The sequence below is a fragment of the Anopheles marshallii genome, chromosome 2, assembly GCF_943734725.1.
Source record: "Anopheles marshallii chromosome 2, idAnoMarsDA_429_01, whole genome shotgun sequence".
In the NCBI taxonomy this organism is placed as follows: Eukaryota; Metazoa; Arthropoda; class Insecta; order Diptera; family Culicidae; genus Anopheles; species Anopheles marshallii.
In genome coordinates, this window is record NC_071326.1 from 86,475,353 (window position 1) to 86,492,446 (window position 17,094).

Sequence of the window (17,094 nt, forward strand, 5' to 3'; positions counted from 1 at the left end):
GCTTAACGTGTTTGGTTCACTGCGCTTGATGAAGTCGGCACATGCTACATAAAGACTAATAGATTTTCCTGTCATTTTCTTCTACTTCTACTCGGGTTTCAATCAGGCTCAAGGTCGTTGCTTCCTTGAGAAGATCAAGATCTTCTATATAAGACTTAAGCCAATCATGGTCGATAACTCTTAGTCATATCTCAACGTTTAAGAGGTTCTTCCAGGATTATCAGAGGGAACGATTTGTGATATCCGTCACCCCGAAACAAAACGCGGGCAACAAGTACACAAACTGATGTTTGATCGTTGAACCACATGTTTGACAGTTATAATGCATAACATAAGCGTAAAAATGTTTACGAGTGAAAATGTTTCCTAAAAGTATGCAATTCGCAAAACATTTTTACATTAACTTGCGATGAAATGAAGAGTAAACGCTATTTACTCCATTGAGTTGAGTTTATTCGACTTTTATTACCTTATTTTGCTATAAAAGTCCTATATACTAACACAGTTTAACACTTTAAAGACATTGCCAAAAGCGCTGTACCCTCCATTTCAGCTTACTATTCATATGCAAAGGAAGGAAAATCAATAATGCATTGTCTGCAAGAAAGTAAAAGTTAAAAATAACCATTACGTAAGACACAAAACCACAGAAAGATTAGCTTCATTTCCACCACCCCAACCTACTCACGGCAAATTCTGAAGGACCTTTAACCTACGCTCGTACTGCTCTCATGTTGTTTGACTTCCAATCTCACTCTGTTTTGGCTGCCCCACTCGGCAGAAACACGAGCAACTTTTGCCATCTACACAATCTCCGCCAAGTTGCTACTTACCATCAGCGATGTGGAAATGTGTTATTCTTTTGCTCTGCCAGGCCCGCTTCCCAATAAACCCAAAGCATACACTGGCGCCAGGCACCCGGCTCGATGGCGACATCATGGCTAGCCGACGCTCATTATACAGTAAATCAATTCAATCAAGCCGACGACTCGCTGTCTGCGCTACAGCATCCACATCCGCGTGTGCTGTCGACCCAGCGCCACACAGACAGCGCTGCGAACCATGACGACGAACGAACCAACCTAGTTTGTCGTTACGTAGAGGACACCGAATGAGGACACGCACGACCGTATCCTTTGTCAATGCTGACGGTAAACGGGTGGAATAAAAAGCGTTTAGCCGCTCGTTTTGACCCACTCTCTAGGGTGGCTGATGTTGCCAAAAACTCTGCGCTTCATTAGAGCATTAGCAAACCAAGCAAGTTTGGGGTTTGGGCGAAGGATTGCCATTTACAGTGACGATCGTAAAAGTGTTTATGGTGGTAAGGAAATAGAGGTATTGTTTTCATGATAAGTTATTACAAGGGAGATTGTTTGTAACAGGAAAAGCAACAAACGCCTAGAGCTGCTTGCGAAGAGAACGTTGGTTTGTTTGATCAACTAATGATGGATGATAAACAATATCGATAAACTTATTTAAAATCAGTGTACTCTGCCGGATCATACAAACCTTTTATCATCGGCTGCTGCATCATACAATCATCTAAATCACAGTGATAAGTACTGGACACATTGGTGATAGCTCTCGTTCGCCCTTTTCCGTACCATTGCAGCGATCTTCACAAAGGACTGCACTGTATACGAAGCTACACCCGACGCTGCATGAATATTCATCAGCGGGACCACTTCAACAAACTCTACCACGGCACTAATGAAGTGATACACGAGCTCTGCGAGGAAGGCCCATATCAGGAAGGCACGTACGTATTGTAATAATTATATCAATGTGTTTCATCTCTCTGTTCCGTTCGTTCTTTCTTTGCTGCCCATGCCCATTCCGGGGGGTTTGTTTCGTTTTGTGCGATAGTTTGTCTAGCGGTTAGTCTCTGCGTCAGCACGTAACCCGTGCGTGGATATGAAGGTGTGCCATCGTTACAGGCTATTGTTGGATTTTTTGATCACACGTTTTCCGATACCATACGCTCGGCAGATAATTTGTCGTACCAGTGACGCGCAAGTTGGAGGAGTGTAATTAAAACAGTGTCGTACAGACATGTAGAACGAACCCCTTGTTTTGTTAAGTAGTATTTATCAAGCTGCAGAATAAAAAAGAGTTTAGAACTGACAGTTTTGTAATGGATATTGCATACCTTTAGGCGCTATTGTAGGAGCTTTTTATAGTTTTGTTAATTGTGATTCGTTAGATAATTTATTTTAATGAACCAGCATCCAATCTTAATGTTCAAGACCGAAAGTGTTAAAATTATAATCATCTCCCAGGCAAACGCAATCATTCATTCCACTTAGCACTTATGACACTAGGCAAAAAATGGCCACCTATTGTGACCACCAGTCGGTGGCCCGAGATACAGTTCATTTGCGACAAAAAAATAACCCATCCACCGATAATTCCACCGGCAATCAGTGCCTATCGAGATGGTAAGGTGATCATTAACAGCCTCTCATCGTAGTGCTGAACAATCAAACGGTCGTCGTAGCCACCACTCGCCACGGTTAGCAGTTGGCCAGCGGAAATTACGCTGATTATCCTCCGGGTAAAACTTTACCGCTCGTTCTGCTTTTTGCTCTGCTGCGTATCACATTTACCATCTCTCTGCCGTGTTCGCGTGAACCATTGAAGCAAACAGAACTAACAAAAAAAAACGAGCTTTCCCCCGTTTTTTTCCTGCCATCTTCCGTGGGTTCTTCTCGGGACATAAAATTAGCCCTCAGGATTACAGCGCCCGAATGTGAGCGCTCGTACGCTGACGGAAGAATCTTTTCCCCAGCCCAGCATTTCGTGTGGGTTTTTTGTTGCTGCTTTTGTATTTGTTTGGCTGGTTAGCTGTTGTATCTTAATTAGCTGTAATTGAGCTGTTTTCATATTCAAGTGGCTTAAACGCAACTACCCTTGCCCACGCGGTGACCATCATCAACACCATCGCGAACCAATCATGGGAAGTAATTGTGGGGCGAGATGAAAATTACCTTCTCAATGGCTTGTTGCCGGTAATGCTTCTAAAACCACAAAACTATTTCCCTTCCCGGAGCTTCCGGCCCGTGCTGCACTGTTGCTCTTTTATCGGAGTGTATGTGTGTGTGTCCATTGAATGCACCAAGAGAATCGCCAAAGCTCGGTGTTTGGCTTAACGAGAAAAGTTTTACTTGCCATCAACAAATTGCCGGGCTAGAAAGTGTTAGCAAGCACCGTTGCAAGCCACCGTCTACCATCGGCCATTGGACGGGTTCTCGATGAGCTGGGGTTCATCATCGACCCAACTCAACCGTTTAGCTAACGTTTAGCCACAGTCTGTGCGGGAAAGCTAGTGTACGCCAGTCAGTAAATGAGTTACGCTTTCTTCACGCCTGTTATTTGGTTTCACCGCTAGTTAGCAGTAAAGTTTGGAAGGCGATTTTAGACGCATTACCTGGTGGGATTTATCCGTGGTACAGCAAACAAACATAAGAGCTATAAGAAAAGTAACATGCCACTAAGGACAGAAAGGAAAGTGTCCGCTTTTGTTGTAGTTTACAAATCGCAACATTATTTTAAAGTAAGAAATTTTACTTTAAATCCTAAAATAGTTTTGAAAAATGCATGCTATTTATAACGATCATGCTATTTATAACGGGAAAAAACGATCTCCTTGTACGCGACCAACGGTCACATGGAGGCGCATGGTCTTTTATTCTCTTGCGGCTAGCACATACATCATTATCAATCTAGCATGTCAACATTACTTTGAAAGCACATGAAATAGAAGAAAGTGCATACTGTAGCGAAGAAATGAAATCAATTTTGAAAACCTTTTTTTGTCACCGTGACGCAGAAGATGCCTTGGCACCCAAAGGAACTCGATGCATTTTATCTCACCTACTACTGGTAGAGTAATATAATACTCTGGATAAGCTGTAACATCAAACGGATGCTATGCCTTATCAATAAGCTCCCGTGCTGAGTGTTATTCCATTTCTTGGCTTTTCCCATTGCCTGCTGTCACTTCCTGTTCGACGTGTCTTGTAGTGGTATTGGTGATGGAAAGCATTCCTTCGACGCCTATAATCGTGCGGTCCAGACAGTCAGTCAGTCAGTCAGTCACTCACGTAGATGTGGCACCTATGCCGAGCAAGCCGAGGACAATGGATAGCTAAAAGCACAATAACCATGCGTCTGAAAGTGCAAGACCGTTTCGTTGGCGCACTCGGGGGCACCTTCAAAAGGATGCTCGCTACCGGCCATGTGAACGTGCCGTTGGTACAAAGATACTTCTATGCAATGCACCGGTCGGTTACGGGAATCAGTGCCCGGACAGTTTCGTGGACAGAACACAACAAAGCGCCTGTCGACGTGCGAACCTTGGTTGGAAGGAAATCTTATCAATTTTCCCCTGACTGATGATATCCTCCATTTGGAGCAGTGTCACGTACCCAATATCACACGTCCGCTCATGCATCAAAACGACGGTGACTTCAAAATGAATGCTGCTTTGTGTGAGAGTGTGCGGATGAGAAGGAAGGCGCCCGGGAGATGCATCTCTAACGATGACCAATGTTGTCCAAAGTCGGAAGGTATCATACAGTGCAGGATGCAACTAGAAGAAGGATATGAAGAAGAAGGAAAAAAGAGCGAAACGAGGGAAAGCTTTTTCGTACTCCATCGTTCCCACTCACCGGGGAAAGTTACCAGGCTAAGTAGCACACGGTACCAATCCTGCAATCCGATTTACGTCGGCACCTTTAAACTGGATTTATATGCATCGAACCAATAATATGATACCAATCTTTCAAACTGTCAGCTTTCCACCGCACATCGATCGTATGTGTGCATCAATGCGCTGCGATCAACGTGTGCTGTCCGAACGAGCGTACGTGCGCCACATATTCTATTTCCGTTTCGCTTTTGTGCGGTACAGCGCCTAAATGTAGGCAAACCGTATGACGTGGTGGTCGCCACACGGTGATGGTATTCTTCTGCATCCATCACGAAAGATTTGGACGTTTTTCACACCCGCGTTCTGCAGGACATTCGTCCTATAATGGATTGTGTTTTGACTCGTATTGGTATCGTCCATCTTTGTCCAATGACGGCAACCGTGCTCACCGGTATTCGCTGCGGGGCCAGCTAGTATTCGTTTCTCAGACACGTCGCGGTTCGTTAGCTTGGTTGAATCACAGAAGCAGATAAAGACCCACAAAAACACAAATTCCGTAATGTACTGATCTGCGGCGTACGTGTTGGTATTATGCGATTAGGGCATATTTGGGACTGCTGATGTAGTTCTGTCTAATCCGTGCTTCAATCATGGTTATAAGCTTAATGATATGGGATGTTACCAATAGCGATATGAGCTTACTTATGTCGGAGGTAATGTACTTTCCTCACTATTGCTCGGTACCACTCGGTGGAGAGCTTTAAAATGCTGTATTACAATATTGAAGGTTAAGCTTTTAAAATTGGCTGTCATAATGTATGCATTGTGCAAAATTTAAATAAAAAATAGATTTCTTTTTCACCGAAAGCTAACAAAGGGTTACATGGACAGAATTCTTCCCTTCGTAACAACCCAAGGAGATTTTAATCGATTCTGACCGGTCACTGAGTAGTGGGAGTCACTGGTCACTAACTAATAAAAGCGCCTGAAAGTATGCATTCCCATGTACAAAATGAGACAGACGTGACAACATCGACTCCTTTGTAAAGGGAATTATATCATTTGAAGCAAAATTGCAACACATGTGGAAAACGATCTCTAAATGATCCTGAAAATCGATCACAAAAATCTCGAAACACAGCACTGCCAAAAAAATATTTTTAAAATACCAAATTCGCTCGAGAAATTAAAATACGTGATCGAAAAAAAACTCGCTCGATTCAACTACCACGAGAACATTACAGCAACATTAAACGTAAATCAAACCATGCCTGCAAATCACGCTCCAGGTGGTGCATAACGTTGCGCGAATAAAAGAATTAACCATTAAAACATTATGCCTCCCAGCCAATGTTTTGCATTGATGCGAAAAGGAATAAACTTGCTCCCGATGTTTCCCCATTCGACTATTCAAAACAAACTTGTGAAGAAAGCTGGCCGCATTTTAATGATTTCTCACACTATATCCGGTAAACCTCGTCGTGTCTTAACCTCGGATGGGAGTTGTTTTTTCTTCGTTCGCTTGGTTCTGTTTTATCCAAAAGTCGTAGCAAAGTTTACCATTTCCATCTCATTTGGTTCGTGATTGGGCGCACGTCAATGATGGCAAAGGTAGGAAAAGTTTTCCCACCACAACGTTGCGCACTTTCTCACGCTTGCGGGGAAAAATCAGCGGCAAATCGTCAATTAGCAGTCAAGTTGAATGAGCAAAAGTTGCAAGTTGAAAATTGAGCTAAACGGTGTGCGAGATTGTGCCTGTTGTTTTGTTGATGGTTGTAGCTAATTTTTCGCTTCCTCCATACCTTGCCTCGTGCGTGCAGCGTGTTCCGGCTTACAATTCACCGGGTCAAGTCGGCTAATGATCTGCCGTTGAGGAGTGTGTGATGAGAAGGAAAAGAAAGAGAGAGAGCGAAAAAAACGCTTGATTCGTTAATGAGAATGCCAACAGGAACGACACTCATCGACAATCTCAGCATCGCGGTGTACGCAATGTTTTGGCCGGATTGCGCATTGCGGAAGTCAGTACTTTGGCGTCCTTCCGGGGCCATGTGTGACAAATCGCACACATGAACATTTCGGAAGTATAAGTGCACATTCCAGTATCCAATAACCGGTCCGAGGGTGGGGAGAAAGCGAATTATCCCATTTAATTATAAGCCGCTCCAAAGAAGCTCTAAAGAGGAGCAAGAAAAAGGATGTTCCTCTGGCGGATAATTCATTATTTGTCTGGCGGTGGAAAAGCACTGCCTTGTTCGCTGCTAATTAGTGGCGATTGCTGCGCTTGGGGTTTTGCGTTTTGGTAGAAACCAAACACCTAATAGCGAATATACTTCTGGTGGTTTCTGAGCGTAGAGAGTGAGCAGAGCTTCGGCAAATTTCAGCCCTTGTTAGTTGTGGTTGAATTTACTTCATAGCGCGATAATGGTTGGGTTGGGCTGCAACTTCTGCAGACGAATCTTGTTCAAGAGGGGAAATTAATCTCAAGCACGTTGTTTACTTTATTATCGTGTAAGAGAGCTTACGAAGGCGGGAGTGATATTTGACGTGGTATAACATGACCCATAAACATGGAACGCTGATATAACATATTCGCAACTATATTACTCTCGTGTTGTGAAAATTACAGCTCATTATTCTTGAGGATTATTGTAAAAAGTGTTAAAGTCATTTGGATTTATTCCTGTGCTCTTTAAACTATCATTGAGTCGTGTTTATTTTAGAATGTAAAGCTTCTACAGGCCAAGAACAATGCCTCAGTTTAATCTATGTAGGTGAAACTTCATTATAGACCAAACCCTATCATGTTTAACACGGCTAATCAAGTCACTTCCTAGAATCGGGCCAGATTTTCCACCCCTTATCGATAATTGAGTAATTTACTCCCACTACGCTGCCCACAAACCAAAACCATTGTGGCTACAAAGAAACCACATTACGAGCTCTTAGTCGTGGTGTTTGGGCGTTTGGGCGATGGATGAATAGAAGCTCCATCTTCTCCGATCACAATGTTGCCCTTCCGGTCAGTATCATTTCATGGCGCAGGCAAAGGTATTATGAGCTATCGGTAGAGTTTCTGCTTTCATTTAGGATATTGTTTAGACGTTGTTTTGCTGTTTCGTTTTTGTCATCTGCCTCATTCAAGCGCTTGCAATGATTTCATACCATTCTTTTCTACACGTTCCCATCTGATCACTAGTCATGGACATAAAACCGTGTCGTTTATTTTGTGCCGTCTCCATTTTCTAAGCTAGCTTCCTGCTCTCTCCACCACTAGCATCGGTGATCGTATTCGGGCGAATGTCAACGACAGCCCTGAACCCTGAACGACATTGATGCTAAACGGTGAACGAACGAAGGAAGAGAGCCCAAATTGAATTGACATTCACAGTGCACGCCAGGAAAGGGTTTGCAAAAAAAAAACTAACCTTATCTGTTTGCTTCCTTTCTCCGTTTTCTCGTTGCCCCAATCGTCTACCGGGGCGTTTTGTCGGATGCGGTTTCTGTGGGTTTCGTTGGACACTGGCGTTTCACCCGTTCCCCGTCAACAGACTTTCTTAGACATGCACCGTGCATGCGGCATGTGAAAAAAGACTACGAGGTGTGTGCGGCCCGGTACCAGAGCACCATGGCGAAGATAGGCCAAACGGTCGCCACCACCACCACGACGACGGTCGCATCCTCCGCCTATCCGACAATGGCCACACATCCGGCCGCCGTACTGAGCAGCGGCGGCGGGCAATACCACAGCGGTGACATGAGTCAGCATCAGCACCATCACAGACAGCAGCACGAGCATCCGGCCCGCAGCCATCCCAACAGCACCAAGTCGATCGAGGATGCGGAGGAGGAACGGCTTAAAACGGTTTGCTGGTAAGTTTTGGTGGAATAAACTTTGAATGCCGTCGGATGTCGGATGGGAAAGTTGAGACAGGTTGTAAACATCGTACGTTTCTTTCTTTTTCAACCGGACATATAAAGGGAACTTTAAGAATTGTTTATCGTCTATTTGATATTAGAATTGTCTTTTTCGAATTGTTATCATTTGAAATACTAAAAAAACAGAATTTCTATAATTCAAATGAAATTCTTAGTTTCTTTCAACAAGCTGTGAACAGTACAGAACGCTTCATTGAATTCCTGCACTAGTTTCTCTGACCATTTTGACACTTTCCACGAAACGTCACCAGAATTCAAAATGATGTTAATGTATGTTTTTAATTCTGGATGTTTAATCAGTTAATCATGTCCTTCAATGTTAACAATTTATCAAGACACTCAATTCTATCTTAGCTTTGACATTGGAATCCAATCTTTTTAAAACCTTCAAATCATTGTCTAGCTTCAAAAAACAATCGACATTTACTGGACAAACCAATCTTTTTGCAAAAGCTGAAAGCATTTCCGGTAAGAGATGTCGCCCAAACTCTCGTTCCCTTTTCGCACAAGAACAAACAACAAATCATTCCAATAGCTACACCGTACAGCGCGTAATTTCATTGCCACCGATTACATCCCAACGTGCAGCAATGGATGATGGTTCGGTGGCGGCATCACATAAAAAGCCAGCGAACGATTGCCCTTTCATAAACAGTAACTAACTACCATTAGCGCCGGATAGTGGGGTTTCCCCCATACGTCCGAGGCCAATCAAATTTATTGTTTCACACGAAGCTGACAGTTCACACCGGGGCACCGGCCCCGGGTGTGGTTGTGACTGTGACGGTGCACTATTTTCCGGATCGGCTACACCATCTTGTGGCTTTTGGGTTGGGGTGGTTTGTTTTTGCGACGAATGAAATTGATCCTGAGTCCGAGCTGAGACAGCAAAAGTCAGCCTGCCCGAATGACCATTCAATTTCGCTCCCCCAACTGATACACACACAAACATCGTGGCCAAAAACGGTTTGGGGTTTTATTGTACCGTTTCTTCCCTCTTTGGCGAACAAAAGATGATGTCAGCCAATGGTCGGACGAATGAAAACGGAGCACAAATTAGATTTTTTTGTTGTGTATCTTGCCGTTGACCTTAGCCTAAGTGTCATGACCCGTAAACGGCGATTCATTTGAACTTGCCCGAAAAAAGTGTACCGGTGGAACTGATCGGCTAACCAACGTTGTTTCATTTCATTGTCCCTTGGTCAAATTTAGTGCCCATTACATTGGACCGGCAGTTGGAATTAGAAACTCATCAAAATGACCATCGGATCGATAGTACGGTTCTTGATCGGTTTGTGTGGTTTTAAATGTTCTTTTTTTTGCGATGAGTACAGTAACGAGTAGTTACAGAACAATTGAATGAGATTAACACAAGAAGTCAATTTCAATCACAAAACTCGACCTTTTTCAAACATAAAAGACAAATTTGCCATGCGGATTGCATACCTCTCGGCGCTTAATGCTTGCAATTATCGCCTCATTTAAAGCCATGCCCGAATCTCTACCACGCCTTAAGCCACGTTTAAGATTCAACCTTCATTTGATGTCACTGCAAGGTGGCTCATAAATGTAACCATTGGCATCATCACGAAGCGGAGCTTCTTAGCATCTTGCCAGCTCAGGGCCAGAGAATCGTCATAGTCTTTTCCTATCTTCTCGCAGCATCTGACATTCAGCGCTAGATGTCTGTCCGTACGGTATCGCCACTTTCCCGTCAATTGCATCGAATGCATTTCCCGTCAATTTCACACCGATTACACGCTACACTAGCGGCACAAGGTCTACTAGTGCCCGTACATGTGCATGGAGTGTATTTATCTTCCATTCTTAAGGCCTAAGACGGCACGGAGCGCTAAGTCGTTCGAATCCCATCGTACAGCGTGTTCCCATTCCAGTCGTCAACTACTAAGCGTTGCTTCCATCTTCTTCCTCTCCCATCAACAGTGCCTTCCAGAAGTACATGCAGTGCTCGGAGTTTACGGTGCGGCATGCCTGCGGCGACGAGACGGCGCTTTTCACGCGCAAATTCCTCGACAAGATGTCCAACACGCTGATGCGGGTAAGTGTGTGTGCTCGAGCGGAAGAAGTCGTACGGTAAGGAGCGGACACCCGTAAGTCCGTCACTACCGGCCCGGCGTTTTGGTGTTGACTTTGAATGGTGTGGCCGGGAAGGTGTCCCCTTTCTTGGGATGTTCGGGTTTTGTTTATTGATGTCTCTATTTGGTGTTGCGTGAACGTTTGTCTATGTGTGTGTGTTTGTGTTCCGAAGAACAAACATCAATCGTTCGGTTGGTCCATTCGGTCCGCTTTACGGTTCAGCTACGCTCATCGGATAGACAATGATGTGACAAAGTGGGAGCTAATTAGGGACTGGTAATTGTTCTATTAACAAAGACATTGTAGCGATGTTAAATGCAATCAGGCGTGCTTTAGTCTTTTGTCAGGAAGGCAACGTGATGAATGTTTCGAAATCTTTGATCAACCATCAAAGCCATCAACCATTTGAACTTGGGTCCGGAGCGTAAAGATATGGCATTTGTTAGCAAATTGGTCGTATTTTCATTGGAAATTCGAGGGTGGAAATTCATTATAAATAATAAATTTAAATGCATTTTTCATATATCTTGGAAAATGAATCAATAGATCCATTTTTAATATTATATTTCAACAATAACCTCTTAATGTACTTGTCATTGTCCTTTAATAAATAGCGGGATGAGTTTCCATTTTTTCCCTGAAAACACACTTTATTTAATTAATCAGTTGAAAATGAAATCAACTACATTAACACAAAAACCGCATGAGGGTGGAAAAAGCTTAATAGAAAACATCGATCATTCTTCTCAAATGAAACTGTGTTATTTGAAGGCACAGGCTACACCTAACAGCCCACAAAGCAATAAACAAGTTGCTAAATTTCATCATGTATACCTTGCCACCCAGCGTAACGGGGCCAATTAAACCAATTTGTAGCCCGAATTACCTCCAAACGCATTACAACCGTGATCCCGAAGCAAATCATTTAAGCTAGCCAGAACGTTGCTTTCCCGCTACTCTTTTGTGAACGAATGAAACAACGTTGTACAAACTTTTTTTTTACAACACAATACCCGTCAACACAACGTCTCGTCATCACGCCCATCACACCGCCACGGTACCGAACAAGGGTGATCGTGATGAATAAAACATGTCCCGGCCCACCCGCACCAATGCTGTGGGGTCCTGTTCCACTGCACACTCAGTTGTGCGTGAAAATAATGCACTCAATTCAAACGTTTAACCTTCGATCGCCGGTGTGCGCGGGAGAGCACCAGGATTCCCATTGTAATGGTATGGGACCCCGCTTTAAAATGCCCGGGTCAGGGTTTCGGTTTTCGGGACCCTATCTAGTGGCGTCCGTTTTTCCAGCTCGGAACATAAATAGTGTCCCTGCCGGTTGAGCTCATACATATTGCATCGGTAAAGCACCCTGTTTGAAAACTAGAACAAACCTCTATTTCTATCACTCTTCCACACGTTTGTCTCTTTCTGTCCTTACTTCCATGGTGACAGCAATGGTAGTGAAGTGTAAAGTGTACCACCGAAAGGAGGGTACGAGTAGGCCATGATTTATGCTGCCCCCGTTTACTGGGTGACAATGAAAACTGTTCCACGGTTTTGTCGAATGTGTTTTTCCGCACTGGTGGCAACCAGAATAAACATGCACCGTTTCGATGCACTCGCACATGTATTGCCCTCCCATACAAAAAAGAAGGAAAATACAAGTTGGCCACAAACGGGAAGAGAAAATGGTGGAATGGTTCTGCGGGGTGGATGACAAAAAATTTTTGGGCAACACACCATGTTGTACTCGCTTCTAACCTTCCGATTGCTCTCCTCTCCATTGAAAAACCCACTTTATCACCCCTAACACTATTGATTTTTTTGTTTCTTCTCTCACTCTCTCTCTCTCTCTCTCTCTCTCTCTCTCTCGCTCTGTCCTGCTATTCCTGCGGTTAACAAAAATCCCCTTCCCGGAAACAGATGCACTGCGTCGATTACACGCCGGAAAGTGGCAAATGCCGGGATTACTTCAGCTCAAGCGCCACCCGGTCCGGTTTAGTGTGGTGGAGTTCATCAAATATGGTCACACTCGCCATCGTGACGGTGCTTGCGGTTGCAAATGCGCGGATGCTACAACCGTACCCGGGCGAATGGCTGGGAACGTTTATTTAATCGCCACCCACAGCGACGTCGATCGGTACCCGATCGCACCCGGTACCTCGATCTCGATGACGAGAAGGAAATAGGCCGTTGCGTCCAGGCCAGATGCTACATTAACATCTACATCAACGGCGGCCCGAGATAATGGGCAGGTAAATGCACCGATTGCACATCCATCCTGGCGGGTCGCAGCTAATCGCCACGCTTGAAAAGGCTGTAAATGGTGTGGAATGTGCGGCTAAACGGAGGAGATTAAAAGGCACACGCATCAAAAAACGGTAACAGCGCTCAAAACAGTGAAAACTTTAGTTGGTAAATGGTAAATCAGCAAACACTCAATCGAGAATGGGGGAACGAGAACGAAACAAGAACACAAAAGTACACAAAGCGCCACATTGTGCTATGGGATGCACTGGTGAGAAAGCGCGTGGCATAGGTGTGAACTTGTTCTACTACACCACGGGAAAACAAAATATAATTCTCTTGCAGTGGGGGGAAAATGCCACGCAACTGGTGCCGTGACCAGGAGCAAAAAAAAATGCGTCCTCGTTTTCCTCCGCTTGCAGCCATGTAAACCATTGCATTTGTTGTGTTTGCTTAGTTTTGAGTTTAAACAGATGGGTTAAGTAGCAAATAGAGGAAAATCACAAACCAGGTCGTGGGAAAAAGGGGCTTGTGGAGCTGATAAAGAAAGGACCTATTAACCTATTGTTATCAATTAATTATTCCTTGTAAAACTGCCTTTATTAAAGACATTTCTTCTCAAAAAAAACACGAAGGAAAGTTACGATTGAAGATGATACAAGAGCAGACAGCGTAGAGCACAAAACTCTTAAAGGGGCAAAGCTCAAAACCATTAGCAAATTGACAAAGTAATTGAATAGTGAAAACGGGGGAAAAACAAACTATGAGATGATCATTTGATCGATCGAGCTCCAAGTTTGGGTAACGATCCGATGGTTTTTTTCAGTTTCGCACCACCACTCCATCCTAACACTATTGATTCAGTAGCAGAAAAAAGGAAAAGGAAATTTAAAAAACGTAAACAACTATTTAAAATAGAACTCGAATCGCCATTTTGCCAGAGCATTGCGGACGCTTTCACCTCTTACCTTTAACTAAACAGCCCCGCTATCCTAAAGCTTAGCGTACGTTACGTGCGATCGTTTATTCTGCTGGCGAACAATCTGTTACTACTTATTCTTGACAAAACAAACAAAATATATATAAATAAAGTATTGAACGTGGGATGTTAGGGTTCGAATAGGGCAAATGTAGCCAATGTGGCGATATAGGATGAAGAAAAATGAAGTGAGAAAGAGAGCAATGAATTCAAATGGGAGTTTGTATAGAAGGGTAAGTGTTTGTAAAGAGATAATAATGCCTAGTGAGGGATGGAAAGTGAACTGTAACTGTCGCACGGAAACAAACGGAAACTAACATGATTAACATGAAACAAGCGATACGATTGTAGAACACACAGAACACGCAAAACAGTGAATAAAAGTATCAGAAAACTGTACACTATGAAACCAGAAACAGCCGAATCCACTTGGCAAACTTGTTTTATTTAACCACGCGGTAGAATGTTTAATAAGCCTGAATGTATGCAATGCACATACATTTTCCACGCATTCGTTTCCGTTCCGCCGTATTACACACGATCAATCGACCCTTAATCGAATGCGATACGTGATTAGATGCGCAAAATGCGCACCTTTCACCTGTGAACTGCAACGAACCGCACGAGATTGTGATAATAACGCTATAAATCATAAATACATCAAACGGTGAGGTTGTGAAAGAAATTAATAAACAAAAAAAAAACCAACCGATAGTCATGGAACTGACGGACGATGTGAGTATTTCTCGCTCGGGTTTTGTTTTATCTCTATTTTGCAGCTTTTTTTGCTATGTGTACCTTCCTTACACCGCGTGCAGTCAGCATTGAATCAGCATTTTAAAATGGGTAAACGCTTCACCGATCCAGTTCACCGTCCGATCGTTCGTGTGTTCTCCAATTATGGCGTAATTATATCAACAAGACCGATCCCCGTAAATCAATTTAAAATAATGACAAACATGAAAGCGAACGTGTGCAATGCTGCATACCCGGTGCAGCTGCACAGCCGATGCAACTGAAAGCACAACCGTGTGGTGGCACTTCACCATAAATGGGGTGGGCATTAGTGGAAAGGTGAAGGGCGATAGCAAATGGGATGTTAAAAAAAAGCAAATGGAAAAGCAGAAGAAAAATAGCACACACAAAACCGTACTGGTAAAACCCAATATTTTACCCATAACGCATGGATTATTTCCAATTTTAGCTCGCGCCCGAACGAATATGATTTGCACAGCGTCAGCAAACACTTGCCACCCGTCCGCTGCCAATTCCCAATCTGTGCGCGGTCGCAGTTATGCATATATATGTAAAATGATTAATAACAACACACAAGAGCAATTGCTAGAGTGGGAAAAACAAATGTGAATTGAATCATCACACACACACACACACACACACACACACACACACACACACACACAAAACCAATCCTGTAAAGAATTCTTTGTGTGTGGTTTTTAGACAAATAGGCCGCTGGGTTCATGTCTATCAGTTAAGCCTGTTAGTTTGGTTTGGGATTTTTACATGCCACTTTTTTTACATGTCCATTTCTCGTTATTTATTGGTTATTTCAATTACAAACCACTAAAAACCTCTTAATGAATACCACCAGAAGTGGATGTGTTGTTCACGGTTCGGAAAAAATGTGTTACAAGTTTCATTCGTTTAATTGGATGTTTTTTTTTTAAACAAAGCTATGAAAAAGGGTGTGCCAGAATATGAATGGTTTTAATTGCAATAGTAAGAATGTTTCTCATATTTTTGAGCTAGTCAAGCTGCTCCTAGCTCGTCAGCTGAGTACAAAAAAGAGTGTCTAGATCAATTTATTTCAATCCGGGATGGAAAGTTTGGAGTGGATTCATGAAGCCAGCCTGAAACATGTGCTTCGGATTGCTCGGAATTAGATTACGGATAACTCCGGATTCAACTTCGGATTATTGTGGATTCGACTCCGGATTAGACTCCAGATGCGACACCGAAGTCGACCCAGAAATTAACCGACACTGAATTTTTCCAGCAGTTCAACAAGTTTTTCACAGTTTTTCCTAGTGTTTGATTTTCCTCGTGCAACATTTTCCATTGACTTTTTTATCGTTTTGCCACATCGTTTCACAATTTTTTTAATAAATATCTTTTGAATTTTCCGAGTGCAACAGGGGAGTTTTCCATAATTTTCCTCAAGGCTTTATGAGCTTTCTATGGGGTTTACTAGAGTTTATGAGCTTAATTTCTTGCCCTCAAGTAACAATACTTCATAAATGATAATAAAGGATTATAAAAACGGAGTTGATCTGGAGCTGAAAAAGGATTAAACCGACTACGGAAAAAATTAGTTTTTTCAGTTTTTAACCATCACCATTACCAACACCAACATTGACCTAAAATCCAATCAGCCCTATGAATCGACGAACATTTCAACAGAAATTAATAATAAAATGTATCACTTTTTGTTGTGTTCAATTGTGCAAAAAAAGACAGATTGGTTTCGAAAACACATACACTGTCTGCAAACTGGGGCCGTGCGAATGCAAAGAGTTACATAGCGTGCAATTTATTATAGGCACTAACTAATGGAACCAATATGAAGTGAAAGTGGAAAGTAAATGTACAATACAACAACAACAAAAAACTCCTCTTCGCCAGAGGTGAAACAATATGTGTACTTTTTGTGCACAACTACTAACTTCCGAAAGGGACAGAACAAAGCGTGCTGGTGGAAAATAAATTACCCACTGTTGGGAAACGAGCATCCCGCGGGGCAAGAATGCAAAACAATTCATACACATACGCAAAAGTGAGCACAACGGTTCTAAAACAAACCGACACAGTGAACAACCAACGAAACAAACAAACAAACAAATCGAACAAACGAACCAACTGACAAATAGGACCAAAAGCACACACAGAAAAACCTTCCGATCCTAACGATTTGGTTTGGTGCGGCTGATTGCAACATAATGCAACTCGTTTTGTGCACAATCCCACGAACGCGCGTGTGCGGTTTGGTGAAACTTTTGCATTCAATCACACAGCCACACGGCGTACTGGGCGCCTCCATTTCCCATTCCCGTTCAGTTTAGTTCTTTTAATTGTATTTTTTTGTTTTTTGGTTGTTTAACTTACCTTCCCAACAGACAGCTGTTGATTCAACCGTAGAGAAAGCACAGTGAAAGGTGCTCAG

At 43.1% G+C, this 17,094-nt stretch overlaps 1 protein-coding gene across 1 annotated transcript in view; it reads left to right on the forward strand.

The window, feature by feature from the left end:
- Positions 1-12,802, forward strand: part of LOC128719733 (uncharacterized) — a 29,517-nt gene extending 16,715 nt beyond the window's left edge. The window contains exons 3-6 of the mRNA XM_053813363.1: positions 1,613-1,755; positions 8,200-8,521; positions 10,532-10,646; positions 12,611-12,802. Coding sequence (XP_053669338.1) covers positions 1,613-1,755; positions 8,200-8,521; positions 10,532-10,646; positions 12,611-12,802 — 772 coding nt within the window. The remainder of the gene's footprint in view (positions 1-1,612; positions 1,756-8,199; positions 8,522-10,531; positions 10,647-12,610) is intronic.
- Positions 12,803-17,094: the final 4,292 nt, after the last annotated feature.